Raw genomic sequence first — 15503 nt, 5'->3', positions numbered from 1 at the left:
AACACACGCGCACACACACACACACACACACACACAAACACACGCACACACACACACACACACACACGCACACACACACACCACTCAAACACACAAGCACACCCTGTGATGCCGTCAGTATCAGTCATAAATTTCTCTTGTCTTTTTCTTTTCCATCTCTCTCTTCCCCACAATTACCCACACACACTGGAACAAATGTGTCTGGGACGGAACTAACATGTAAAATGTGGAAGTCCGACCCGGTCATTTTTTGACCAATACGGACAATAATTTATTTTAATGAAAGATACAACATTTTGCACAATAAAGGAGAGGGTGCACTTTGTGTTACTTTAACTACTATAATCAGTAGTTAATATAATTATAATATAATTCAGCTTCCAAATTGTGTAATATTAATTATAATACATTTACCAGCTTGGCAGTAATCAGTTCTAGGTAATACCACTGTCACACTAGAGGCCGAATGAACCTGAATGCTGACCGAATGAAAATTTGACCTCCATTTGAGCAAAGCAGAGGCACATTTATAAACCTCCATCAGCTATCTGAGTGCATTTCAAACAGTTGGGCTCATTCGCAGAGGTGGGACGAAGTCACTGTCAAGTCATTCTCGTCATTAATTGGCAAGTCTCAAGTCCCAAGCCAAATGTCTCAAGTCAAGTCTAAAGTCAGCTTGCAAACAATTGGTTGTCATTATGACTTGAGACTTGACTTGGGACTTGACTTGAGACTTATGACTTGCCAGTTCATGACTTGAGAGTGACTTGCTGGTGACTTTGTTCCACCTCTGCTCATTCACATGGCCAGCCTGAATCTAGAGCACATGCACCCAACTCTCAAGGTGTGTTAGAGGAGGAAAAAGCTTGAAAGTTGGTCTAAGCTTTTGAAATGGCAATTCAACAGCATTGCGACCATTCTGATCGCAGTCGAGGAAACCTCGAAATGGCCCAGGCACAATCGTTCCGGCACGTCCCGATTGTCCTCTGAATGAACCAGATTTCACGCCAATGCATCCCATTCAGAAATATAGTAATGTGCATAGTCTGTGGCATGCAATTATTATGTGTGCCAGAATTGAACGTTGCTCAATCACACCGAAAACACCATGTGTCACTGCGAGTCAAAGCATCACAAAGCTGCGCATGTGGCTGAACAGGCTGTTACATCCATAATAAACATGATATTACAGATACGTTGACATCCCCACTTATGGGTTAGATATTGTATCTGTAATAATATGTTTGACATGGCTGTAGCACCCCAGTCAAATGTGCTGTGCTGTGGGCAGTGTCAGTTGGATGATCGGCCATGCTATGTGTGAGCACATAACAGCTGATCACACCACTGCACTTGTGTGAGGCTGGATCAAATGATCACTCAACTGTGTGTGGGTGTGTCTGTGTGTGTGCTCATACTGGCTGATCACTGCTGCGTGTGCATGAGGCTGGGTCAAATGATCAATTACCCAATTTATCATAAAACCACTTTTGTTGAATTAATGATACATATTATCAAGTTTGTATAGTTTTAGATTTTTTAAAATTATTGTTTATGTGAAACCACAGCCGAACTTTATTTGCCATGAGTAGGACAGTGCAGGGATCCTTTGAAATATGCATTATAACAAAATTAAATTCCCTGAAGTGATCCAGAACAAGGGCAGGAGGAAAAATGCAAAAAAGTAAGTTCCTTCAGTTTCTTCCAGATGTAGTTTACTGTACTGTAAAAACAACAAAATAATAACAGTAATAATGTTGTGCATTACGTGTACCAATATTCAGTCCCAGTCAAGCGTTTGGAAACACTTTCACATTCAACTGAAGGGGAAAATGTGTCCAAACCTTTACTTTATTTTCATATATTTTTTACAACCCCAATTCCAATGAACTTGGGACATTGTGTAAAATTTAAATAAAAACAGAATACAATGATTTGCAAATCCTCTTCAACCTATATTCAATTGAATACACCACAAAGACAAGATAGTTAATGTTCAACTGATAGACTTTTTTGTTTTTGTGCAAATATTTTCTCATTTTGAAATGGATGCCTGCAACACGTTTCAAAAAGTTGGGACGGTGCAACAAAAGACTGGGAAAGTTGATGAATGCTCAAAGAACACCTAATTGTAAACAGGTGAGTGTCATGATTGGGTATAAAAGGAGCATCCCCAAAAGGCTCAGCCATTCACAAGCAAAGATGGGGCAAGGATCACCACTTTGTGAACAACTGCGTGAAAAATAGTCCAACAGTTTAAGAACAATGTTTCTCAATGTTCAATTGCAAGGAATTTAGGGATTCCATCATCTACAGTCCATAATGTAATCACAAGATTCAGAGAATCTGGAGAACTTTCCACATGTAAGCAGCAAGGCCAAAAACCAACATTGAATGCCCGTCACCTTCGATCCTTCAGGCAGCACTGCATTGAAAACTGATATCATTGTGTAAAGGATCTTACCGTGTGGGCTCAGGAACACTTCAGAAAACCATTGTCAGTTAACTCAGTTCATCGCTACAGCTACAAGTGCAAGTTAAAACTCTACCATGCAAAGTGAAAGCCATACATCAACAACATCCAGAAACGCTGCTGCCTTCTCTGGGCCCGAACTCATTTGAAATGGACAGACATAAAGTGGAAACGTGTGCTGTGGTCTGATGAGTCCACATTTCAAATTGTTTTTGGAAATCATGGAAGAAAGAAAAATGACCATCCAGATTGTCACCAGCATGAAGTTCAAAAGCCAGCATCTGTGATGGTATGGGGGTGTATTAGTGCTCATGTCATGGCCAACTTACACATCTGTGATGGCACCATCAATGCTGAAAGGTACATCCAGGTTTTGGAGCAACACATGCTGCCATCCAAGCAGCGACTTTTTCAGGGATGTCCCTGCTTATTTCAGCAAGACAATGTCAAGCCACATTCTGCACGTGTTACAGCGGCTTTAATAGTTAAAGAGTGCGGGTACTAGACTGGCCTGCCTGCAGTCCAGACCTGTCGCCCATTGAAAATGTGTGGCGCATTATGAAGCACAAAATATGACAACGGAGACTGTTGAACAACTGAAGTCGTACATCAAGCAAGAATGGGAAAGAATTCCACCTACAAAGCTTCAACAATTAGTGTCCTCAGTTCCCAAACACTTATTGAGTGTTGTCAGAAGGAAAGGTGATGTAACACAGTGGTAAACATACCACTGTGCCAACTTTTTTGAAACGTGTTGCAGGCATCCATTTCAAAATGGGCAAATATTTTCACAAAAACAATAAAGTTTATAAGTTTGAACATTAAATATTGTGTCTTTGTGGTGGATTCAATTGAATATAGGTTGAAGAGGATTTGCAAATCATTGTATTCTGTTTTTATTTACATTTAATAAAACGCCCCAACTTCATTGGAATTGGGGTGTACATTATGGGTCCAACATGAAAAATTCAAAATGCTAAATTCATCCAAAAACAAAAATCCGTTCCCAAATGATTTTTTTTTTTTTGTCATCGCTGATGCCTATTTTCTTTCCAACTTTGCAGGGCCAGATCTCTAGAAGTCTAACAGATGATGAGGTTTTCACCTGTGTGCATATTGTTAATCCATCCAGGGTGTGAAGCTCGGTACACCCTGGACAGGACGGCAGTCTGTTGCAGGGTCACATATAGATAAACAAACACATTCACACACACCTACGGACAATTTAAAGTTTTCAATCCACCTGACCTGCATGTCTTTGGATGGGGGAGGAAGACAAAGCACCCGGAGAGAACCCATGCAAACATGGGGAGAACATGCAAATTCCGCACAGAAAAAGACCTTCTTGCTTTGAAGCAGCAGTGCTAACCACTAATCCACAGCGCTACTGCATATCGTTAATTATAAACATAATTAACGTTTTCATTGATAATACAGTTTTCATTATGTGGATTTTTCATCCATTTTGGAAAAAGGCTGCAATATAATAAAATGTGTAAAAAGTGAAGCACTGTGAATACTTTCTGGATGCACGGTAGATCGCTAAGCTTTGTTTAGTATGACAACAAAACATGAGTGTTGAATCATGTTCTTATTTACACACTGCCTTATTTCTGTGATATGAAATAGAATAAATTGGGAGAAAGTCAGAGTAGTTAGAAATGGAATATAATATATAATATATAATATGTTTATAATATGTTTTCTATTTTCCCAGGAGGGGTGTGCGTTGTTCCCTCAATCAGTGTGTTGTGCCTGAGGGCGTGTCTGCAGGAGCAGTACTATATCATATCTAAGAGCTATCGATTGGCATAAATACACTGACTCTCTCTGGTGACTGCATGAATATTTAATAAGACACGGGATCTGAGGCCACTCTGTCTCAAAAATGCACCCGTACATGTAGAAATTGTCAATTGTGACTTTGAAGATAGTTCAAATTTGGAGCCGGCTCCTAGTTTTACATTGTAGTTGCCTGTGTGTGTGTGTGTGTGTGTCTAAACTTCTGTTCTCCTGTGTGTGTGTGTGTCTATATGAGTGTTGCCTTTGCCTTCTTGTCCTCTTTTCATATCTTTGGTGAATCATTAATCATAAGGGAACCAAGTCAAGTAACATTTTTTCCCATGGGGCAGACTCTGGAAGTAGCTGGAGAGGCAAGAAAAGTGGGAGACAGAAACCGGAATGAGAATGAGGTGCAGAAGCAAAGTGGAAAACAGGAGATCAGGGGAACGAAGCTCCACACGAAGCCGGCGCAAACTTTGTGATGAGGCGTTTGTGCGGGCACCAGGCTTGGCACCGGGCGCGCCGCCTCTCCTCTAACACCGGGGCCCTTTGTGGCTGTGTGGCTGACCGGCGTCCGGAGCCAGGACTGTCCGGATGAAACGTTCCTGGAGAAAAGCTGATTTTCCACCGTACTGCTACAGCTGAGCCAACACACTAACACACGCACTCGTTAGCTTCCAGTGTGACAGCAAGCAGGAACGAGAGCAGAATTCCTTTGGGAATTAGCTTGCTTTCTTTCTTTCTCTCTCACTTTCCCTTTCTTTCTGCCCTCTCTCGCACACATCCTTCTTCCAGTGTTCTTTCAGGTCTTTGGGGGATTGTGCTAGTGGACTTTGCTCCCTTATGATGAATGATTTGCCTAAAAATACTGTCTGTATGCGAACGAGCACACGGTCCAGGTGGAAGAACTTACCTCCACACTCAGAAATCACATTACTTTTGGGCGACTTTTCTCTTCCTTTTTTCGGCAGGTTAACCGCGTCATAGACCGTACTCGCTTGGAAACATGCTCGCTCGAGTGTGTGTATTTGTGAGTGTGTATTAGTGTGGCAATTTACCACCATTGTGAGGCAAGTGGCATGTAAACTGATTAGATCTGTGACCCTTACCTGCCCCCAGCAGCACCAATCAGCAAGTTAACACGTAACCTCCACATATATTTGTGCACACAAGCAATACACAAAAACCGTAAAAACACACACACACACTCATCTTTAACCGCTTGTCCGGGATCGGATCGCGGGATCCGTAAAACAGTCAAGTGTAATTTTTTTGTGTCCTGGGATGAACAGAAAATCAAATATGAAATGTAAATGTATTCCTTTTAAATGTGTTTTTATATCATTTTATAACAACTTGTTAATTATTAATTTGCAAACTTAACTGTTCACCCCCCAAAAGTTTATATATATATATATATATATATATATATATATATATATATATATATATATATAAATAACTGACTGGTTTATTTGAAACTGAACATGTAAAATCTGTAAAATTCTGAGGATAGCACAAGTCCAAGACTTTATTCCATTGTGGTCCTCAAATAAAAACAAATAAAGTAGAAAAAAAGAAGAATGAAAACAAGTAAAGGTGAATTTTTGCATTATTCTTTTAATGTTTTATATGCTCTATAGTATATATATATATATATATATATATATATATATATATATATATATATATATATATATATATATATATATATATATATATATATATATATATAAGGGCTGGGCAACGTTAACGTGCTAACGTTGTGTTAATTATTGAGGTCATTATCGCCGACAATTTTGTTCCTCCCCTTAACGCTGCAGTTTTTTTTTTTTTTTTTTTAGTCTTTTATGACTGTTGCTCGTTGTCTTTTATTTTGAAAGTGTCAGTCTGGGGCGAGCTTATGCTGCTGCTTCCTGCTGATAGCTGAGTTCACACAGAAAATGACACGAGGATCGAGAAAAGTACAGGCTATGCAATGCACAACAAAACAAAATGCAGAAAGACGCCGAACTTTTGAATGGACATTTTCGGTACAAAGTTCTACAGGATCAGACCCGGATCCAGACCGGTTTGGACTGATGCAGCTGCATCAGTCAGTTTTTTTTTTTTTTTTTTTTACGCATCGTTCGTCATCCGTAAAAAAAAAATCTTGAATAATCTCGAATAGCCGAACGTGTCCCCGCGGTGAACACAGCTTTTCGGTGGTTTTCATGTCAACCTATAGTCCGTAAATTATACAGATTTTTCCGAGTTTCAGAGTCATACGGACGTACAAATAAAATCGGATATTCAGGGTTTGGTCTGTAATAAATTATTTCTGCAGCGCGGCTCCACTTTGAAACCAGGAACCATTGAAGCAGTGCTTCGATCCAGTAGCTCGTTGGTTCTTTGATTCACTGCTCTTCAGAAACGGCAAGCCGCTTCTTAACCCCTCGCAAAGCCATTAAAATATCGTCAGTCACTTTTGTGTGGATTAAAGTCACTAACTGGGACTCTTGTCTTGTTGCTGTCAAGAAATGAGAATCGTCCTCCGTTCCGTTCACACAGCTCGAAACGCTGCACGGCTGAGACAGAGTCCGGTCGGAATTAATAACTTCAAAATGAATTGCCGCTTTAAATAAAATGACACCTCTTTCCAAATGTAATACAGACAAGAAACTACAATCGACTAAAACTTTTTTTTTCCTCCCAAAATGAAACGTGCTGTATTTTCTTTTCAAATTACATCCTGAAGTGAAGCACAGCAACTGTAAGCTCAGCTCATATATATGGAAACACATTCATGCCAATGTCTGAAAGGAAATGCTTTTGACAAAAACTACAGATTTTGTTTATTCCTATTTATGTCCAGAGATCAAGGATTCACCATGTAGAGTTCATTATGTACAAAGTTTAAGGTTCCAGTGACCAAAATCATATTTATTTACTTTAAGACTCAATAAAATGTTCAATTTCAATTCAATTTAATCGGCTTATAAAGTGCCAAATCACAACAAAATCTAAATATACTAAAACAAATACATCACAATTGTACACATATCAAATTGTGGTATGTGTACAATTGTGACGTATTTGTTTTAGTACATTTAGTCATGGACATGAATATTGTTATTTTGATATGAAACAGGATAACAAATGACCTGCCAGTGGTTTTATATTTGATTTCATTAGTGTGTTTCAGTTGAAATTTACATTTTCAAATATATGCAATGTTCATTTACATTTTCAAATAAAACTGTGCTTTTAAGCAGCTTTTGAATTCATTTTTGGGTTTCACATATATCATGTGATTAATCATGATTAATCACAGAAAGTCATTGAGTTAATGCGATTAAGATTTTTTATGTTTGCCCACCACTAATATATATATATATATATATATATATATATATATATATATATATATATATATATATATATATATATTGTGTGTGTGTGAATTTTTAATATCATGTTTTCCGGTGTTGCTTGTTTCCTTTAGCAGTGGGTAAAAGTTTATTTCAGCTGCCCAAACATTCTACAAGATTCTAATGTTGGACTTTTTTTTTTTTTGTCCCACTCTGCTGTATTGAAAAAGCAAATCAGTTTTCAAGTTACAAATCTCATTTTCACATAAAAACCACCAACCACAACAAGAATAAGAAACAATTTATTTTTGCTAATTTGAACATGAAAATTCATAAAGAGATGCACAGCTGTGGATGATCCTTAAAATAGAATTAATATGGCAGGAAAAAAAAAATCTCAAAACCAAATGATATACAATTTTTAATTTTTGTTTGTTGTCTCCATTTCAGGCAGCCCCCTGAAAACACAAAAAGAAGTTCTTCATATATATTTAGATATATACTTCAATCCGAATTTTTTTATTATTATTATTTCAAATACTTAGATACTTTGTGACATTTCTGCACATGCAGAGCTGTGTAAAATTCTGCAAAAGTATCGACTGAATTGTTTTTCAGACGCTGTCATTTTCCTTACCGTATTGCTATTTACCACCTTGGCAGAAAAAGCAGGTGAGGATGAGAAAATCCGCTCTGTGAATGTATAAGTAAATACATGCATAATCTATATTCAGATTACCAAAGGGAAAGTCAGGGATTCCATTTTACTGCCGTGGATGCAAAAGGGAAATCATTCAAATCCCCAATCTATTTCAGCAGGCTGCAGCAGCACAACTTCCCTCCCCGCTTTTATGACTCCACATAATGACTAATATTCAGCTGCTGGAACAGCCACAGCAATAGTTCTGTTATTGTGACTATTGCTGCCGTAGTGCCGGTCAGTGTCCTGTTGCCTGAAGATCTAAAGCTGATTGTAGCTGTGTTGTGTGTTTGACCCTGTGCTTACACAGGTCTGACAAAAGCACTGTTCCACTTTGTTACCACGTGTCAGTATATTTATTTGCACAACTTTAACATAACTCTGGTATTTTTGCACATATGCTAGAGTTTTCAGTCTCTCTCCTGTGATTTTGGGTTTCCGTGTCGGTTTTGTTATGATGACTCTCACCCGTCGTCTGTGTCCGTGCTCCAGCATGCAGACCTGGAACCTACAAGGCTTCAGCCACAGACGCCTACTGCACCAAGTGTCCTCCACACAGCTCGTCCCCGCAGGAACAAGCCGTCCAGTGTGTGTGTGAAAAAGGCTTCCACCGGGCTGAATCGGACCCACGCTCCACGGCCTGCACACGTGAGTGACAACAAAACTGGCACATGGCTGATAAAGTAGTATCTCACTGGGCTGCGACTGTTGGTGAGAAATTGCTAACAGCACTGACAAGAAATCTTCAAAAATGTCTACAAATGTTTGCGATCTCCTCGCCTGAGTCATGGGGCCTCGCTTTTGTGTCGCTGGCGTATTGAAAATATTCACAAAATTCACGGCACAAATTTTCTCTGAGAACAGTCACAGAGTTGTCGTGGGCGTTTCGTACTCATCACAAACACTTCTCACTTCTCAATTAGTCCTCCTCTAGTCAGAAAGTACGCAAAATGTGAGACAACTTTGTGAGGGGTTGGAGACACTCTTCCTTTTTCTTTTGCTTTTGACCCTCCTTTCCCTGGCTTTCCAAGTGAAAAATTGTTGCTAATTCACGTATTTTGTCACAAATTTGTGTCCCCAACTACTCGTCCACAGTCACAGCCCACATACTAGCTTCTAGATACTAGATGTTTTCATATGCTGTGTACTCACAGGCATGGAGAATAGGTCGTGGGCCAACATGGTCCTGCATGCACCCCCCCCCCAACCCCCCCACCCGCACAACCCTATAAATTTGGTATCGTTAGAAAGCTTAGGATGTCTAGATTACAAAACTAACTGGTAACAGTAAAAAATCCTGGGCTTCACTATGACATATGACAACATTGGATTACTACACTGTCATCAACTGCCTTATTACGGTATCCAGACTGTCAAAGAATGCCTGCGAGTAGCAGAAGAGGCCACGTCATTGTATGTCATTACAACCTTCGACATGGAGGTTTGTATGAAGGCATACCCTCTGATCTGAACAAGAAAGCTGTGCACATAATTCAAAATGTAGTCAAATCTACATAAAGACATCTTTCATTTGGTGTATTATATGTCCCATTTGCTTAAAAGATGATGATTTGGTAACTATGTTGTGCGAAAAAAAAAATCAGATGTCGACCATTTTCTTTTGGCTAGGTTAGGTCAATAAAAGTGCTCATATTCATTGTGAGGCCCAGTATTTTTACCGTTACCAGTTATTTTTGTAATCTAGACATCCTAAGGTTTCTAACAATACCAGATTTATAGGGTTTCAGCGGGGGAGGGGGGGGTGCACACGGGACCATGCTGGCCCACGGCCTAGAAGGATTTTCTTAAAAAGACATGAAATTTCAGTTACAGTTTATCAGAAGGAAAATGTGAAACTCAAGCCTAGATGTGATCTGTTTTCTCACAATGAAAATCTTTCTCTGTTCCACTCCACCGTGAAGCCGTGACTGAAAGCAGAAGATGATACACAGTTTGTCCAGTCACACCCACAGACACCTATAACTCCTTCAGAGTTTGACTTCCCTCACGTGTTTCCTTCACTTTCTTCTGGTGAACTACTCCAGACGGATTTACCAAAGAGTACCATACTGTTTGTAGTGTTTAATGAATGAGGTAAATAAAGTCAAAACCATATTCAGTACTGGTGTAATGGATCGACAACGTCAGGAGTTGAGGATGATGTGTCCGCTCCCTCCTCTCTGTACACTGAACTAAGTGGCGTGAGCACAGCGTGTGAGCAGCCGAGCTGGCTGAAAATCCAAAGTTCTGGAAAATAACTGACTTTTTCTGCATGACAAAACCACTGGGCTGTTCTTTTTTAAAAATGAAAGCAAATGAAAGTATTTGTCTTTTTTATTGTTTTTGCTGACCTTAAAATGACTTAAAAGCCATATCTCATCCAAACCGTGGGTTTTGTGATCCATGACACCGCTGATATTCAGTGACTTAAAATGTCTATGTATTTGTCTGCTGGATTGTCACCAAAAAACTGGCTGTGAAGTGTTGACTTCTATTAACAAAAATCCGTATAATTAGTTAATAGGTTTATCCGATGGCTTCTATGTACAGAAATTGCTCCCCCAACTGTAAATGGTAATCAAAACATTCCAATCGTATCTTTCTGAACTCTTCCGTATCAAACTCCATCGTGTTAATGTTTACAATGCGCTTCAGCGATAACAGGTGAAGTTGGTCATAAACTTTAAGTTTCTTAAATATTTATTATGGCCACTCTTAAAACTTCAGTTTATCTTTATTTCAGAATTAATTTAGATGATATACTTATTATCTCACAGGAATATATCACAGTTCATCTGGGAACTACTTTTTACGCAGGAATTCATCAAGCATGCTGGCCACGGGCGCATACTAACACAGAATATCCAGAAACTGGATAGTTGTTCGGCCAAAAAAGAGAGCACCCACTTTTAGCTTGCCATAAGCTAAGCTAGTGGCATGTATGAGATTATGATATATATATATATATATATATATATATATATATATATATATATATATATATATATATATATATATATATATATATATATATATATATATATAAACCTTTGAATTTAAGCTGAAAACCTACACTATGCACAATAGAGTGTGTTATATTATTTGTGGAGTAGGTGCCTCAGTGGAATAAGGAATTGGGTTACCAATATGCACCCTGGGTTTGATTCTCTAGTCATGCAACCAGGCTGTGTCCTTGTGTCAATCCACCCAGCTGTAATTGGGTGCCAGCCTATGCTGGGTATGTAACTTTTGTCTGACTGCTGTCAATCCAATTTCAATTTCAAATTATTTTCATTTATATAGAGCCAAATTACAAGGTTGCCTCAAGGTGCTTCACACAAGTAAGGTCTGACTTTACCAACCTCCAGAGCAATGGTGGTAAGGAAAAACTCCCTCTGAGGAAGAAATCCCAAGCAGACCAGACTCAAAGGGGTGACCCACTGCTTGGGCCATGCTACAGACAAAAATTACAAAACAATTCACAAAATGAACATACAGGATGGTGTCCTGTCTAGGGTGAGTCACAGACTTCAGACTTCAGAATCTAGAAACAAGCACCAACACCTGTGGGCCTCAGGGTCTGTATAGGGCTTCATCTGGACTGTGGATGCAAGCTGTGTCTGACTGGTGTCCAGTAAGGGGGATTCATAGACTCTCATCCATGTCACACACCCTGCATCTCTACTCTGATTGACTGTCACCATGTGCTTCCCAGCATCCCTCGCTAAAGCTGAGAGGAAGCCCCCAAGTAATTGATGTCTCTATCATAGACTGTAGGGGTCGCTACCATAAGTAACTCAAGGTCATCTGTTCTTGTGAAATTTTCCTTCAGGGGAACTATTTATTAATTATTTCCAGACTATGTGAATCTTGAGCATATTGGCAATGTCATATTGTGAATTCCCTATTTAAAGGCTAATGAATAAGATTAGAATGTACCAAAGAAAACTCTTTTTTTTGGCTTCTTTAGCTGTTGGGTTTCACTGCTTTTGGGACATTTGCATACAAGTTCTGCATGTAGTTTATAGGTAAGAACAATGATAATAATGATAGAAGAGGGTTCTAATCACATCCCCATGAACAGATATGGGCTGAGAACACAACTAATTGCGACTGGAGACTAAAGACCCAAAGAGATGGATTGAGATTGATAAAGGGATGTGGGGAGGAAAAACGGTAGTTACATGTCATGAGACATATGGATGGATCGAACAGCATGCGTACACACACACACACACACACACACACACACACACACACACACACACACACACACACACACACACACACACACACACACACACACACACAGGAGCACGCACACACACACACACACAGACACACACACACTGAAACCCATGATCAGGTTATGGCAGATTATACTCATTAATCGTTGTAGCAGGTGAGATGTCATTATCACTTGGAAATGAGTAACGGGTGAACCACATATGTACGCGCACACACACACACACATGCTCTCCTGAGTGATAACTCATTGGGATAGAGGGGGAAAAGAAAATTAGGAGGAAAGGGAAAGAATTCATCAAAAAGAGCTAAAGAGCAGAACAGCAGAGTAAATAGTGGATTATCAGATGCAGAGAACAATCTAAATGTCATACAAGGCTGATCAGCAGAAATGACAGTGATGGACATTTGAGGGTGGCTTAGGGAAGTAGGGGACGGAGAAAAGCAAAAGACAGAATTAACTGGATCAGCTATCACACCCTTTCACTAGATTTATGACCGACAGCTTCAATTATCCCCAGCATGGCCTTGCCCCCCTCTCTCTCTCTCTCTCTCTCTCACACACACACACACACACACACACACACACACACACACACACACACACACACACACACACACACACACACACACACACACACACACACACACACACACACACACACACACACACACACACATCCGTCCTACACTTCAGAGAAGTTCACCAATGGGAAGCCTAATCTTGAAAGTACTAGGCCCTGTTGGGGGGCCCCCGGGGGCTCACCACTCAGCCACAACCTGATGAGTTGTCAAGAAGAACGGCCATCACATTTCCATACAACTGGAACACCTTCACAGTGCTGTGCCACAAGTAATGATCGGCCTTTTTTTTTTCATAGGAGTACTTTTCACTTCAACAATAATAGCCTGTGAAAAAGGTGATGCCAGCAATGATGATGTACAAGAACGTTGCAATAAAGAATGTGCAAGACAATCTGGCAAGAAGAAATGATGAACTAATACTGTGAGTAATGAGGTGTGACGGTCAGGTGACTCCAATGGTGAAAAATGTCTGGCATGAGCCACATTAGCAGCAGAAACCTCCGAGAGTGAGACAGATAGAGAGAGAGCGAGAGAGAGAGTGAGACAGATAGACAACGAGAGAGAGAGAGAGAGAGAGAGAGAGAGAGAATGTTGTAAGTGTAGCATTCTGGAATAAAAGCATGGCAGTAAATCATGAATAATTTGGTATTCCCTGGAGTCACTGACCATCAGCATGACATAAACAATTTGTGGGACCTTTGCAAACAGGAGTTGTAATAACAGCAAAGTGTCTCTGTCATGTCTCCTCCGGCTACTGCTCTGACTGCTTAAAGAAGGATACTGCATAGAAAGAAATATCTGCTGCTGGCACCACTTGCATCCCAGAGTACCACTGTTTGCACTTATGTCTGTCTTGTTGGTCTACGGGTCAGGCCTTGGAAATCTGTGCCTATAATATTAGAACCCTCTTCCATTCCTCTGAGTGATCCACCACACAGATGTCTCAGTTTTAAGGAGGCTAACGGCTGGAGAAGGCCAAGGGGAAGCCCATGTTCCACCTGGGTGTGACGGATGGATTGTTACTTTCAACAAATGGGGATGGACTGTTGGACTGGTGATATTAAAGCATTTTCCTTGTGTGCATCAAGAAAAGTAGCTTTCCACATTTTCCTTGCTGCTTGAAGCAACAATGTAGAAAACAGCAGAGCTGTATGTATTACCTCTCAGCTTGCTTCTGACATTGTTGAAGTTTGAGAGTACACTTGCTACAACAGTCAAGGCCACTGCCATTATATGTTTTCCTGTTGGGCTTCCAGGCCTATACAATGGTAGGGTAAACCCCGGATTACAGTTCAGCAGGCTTTATAGCCAAACTATATGTACAGATTACCAACAAAAGCGTATGGCACAGAGTGCCGTGTGACAGTGTAGAAGAAGAATACACTGTGAACTCATATATTTTTGGCATTCATAAATGTCTTTATTTACTGTATTTATAGTAAATGCACTTATTGTTTTATTGTGTTAGAATATAACTTTCTATCTGTTGTGCCTGTGCACTGTACCTCTTCACCGTGGGATAGTGAGAAACATATTTTCGATTCTCTTGTATGTCTGGTACATGTGAAGATATTGACAATAAAGGCTTTAACATTGACTTTGACGAAGAAGAAGAAGGGGCTTTATTATCATTGTACAGGGTGACCCAAAAAAAGAAAAACAGAACCATAAAAAGTGTAATAAATCCTACAAAGGTCCAGCAAATCTCTTGAAATTTGCTGGTCTTAATTAACCATAATTTTAAAAGAACATGACTTTTATACAAAGCGACCGAGATAACTGAAACTTTGGAGAATGGTTGTACACAGGCTGCCATTGACAATTGTAGGATTTGTTACAATTGTTATGGGTTCTGTTTTGTTTTTTAGGTCACTATATACATACATATGTACAGTGGTGGGCACAGGTAACCAAAAAGTTAGCTTTGATAACCATAAATCCGATAACTGAAAAGTTATCTTTTATGATGGTAAACCGATAAACTGCTAAAAAAATGTATCTTTATTACAGATAACCGATAACTTTTAGTATTGATTCGGACGCGGCTACATCAGATTACACTGTCGGCTTCTGATAAACCAGTTTCACTTTAAGTGCCGCAGGAGCTGCCGGGTAAATTCAAGGATCACAAACACAAAAAGAACACACAAAAAATGAATGAATAAAAAAATAAAACTCCAAACACTGTCATCATCTTTCAAAAGCAGTAAAACACAGTATTAGAAGTCACAGTTTATCTCGGTATTATATACACTGTCATTTACGAACTAAAAGCTGCTGCTTTTTTCACACGCTTTGAACCTTGTGGATGAAACAACCACAATACGTCCATTAATGCATTGATTGGCAGAATAAAATACACATAGTA

General features: G+C 39.6%; 1 protein-coding gene across 2 annotated transcripts in view; it reads left to right on the top strand.

Moving 5' to 3' along the window:
- The window catches only part of epha4b (eph receptor A4b), a 297581-nt gene that overhangs the window by 149090 nt on the left and 132988 nt on the right, over positions 1-15503 (top strand). For both annotated transcript variants that reach the window (XM_034182743.1, XM_034182742.1), the window contains exon 6: positions 8798-8953. In XM_034182743.1, the coding sequence (XP_034038634.1) occupies positions 8798-8953 (156 nt within the window). The remainder of the gene's footprint in view (positions 1-8797; positions 8954-15503) is intronic.

The sequence above is a fragment of the Thalassophryne amazonica genome, chromosome 12, assembly GCF_902500255.1.
Source record: "Thalassophryne amazonica chromosome 12, fThaAma1.1, whole genome shotgun sequence".
Classification (NCBI taxonomy): domain Eukaryota; kingdom Metazoa; phylum Chordata; class Actinopteri; order Batrachoidiformes; family Batrachoididae; genus Thalassophryne; species Thalassophryne amazonica.
This window is presented reverse-complemented; position numbering and strand designations above follow the sequence as displayed.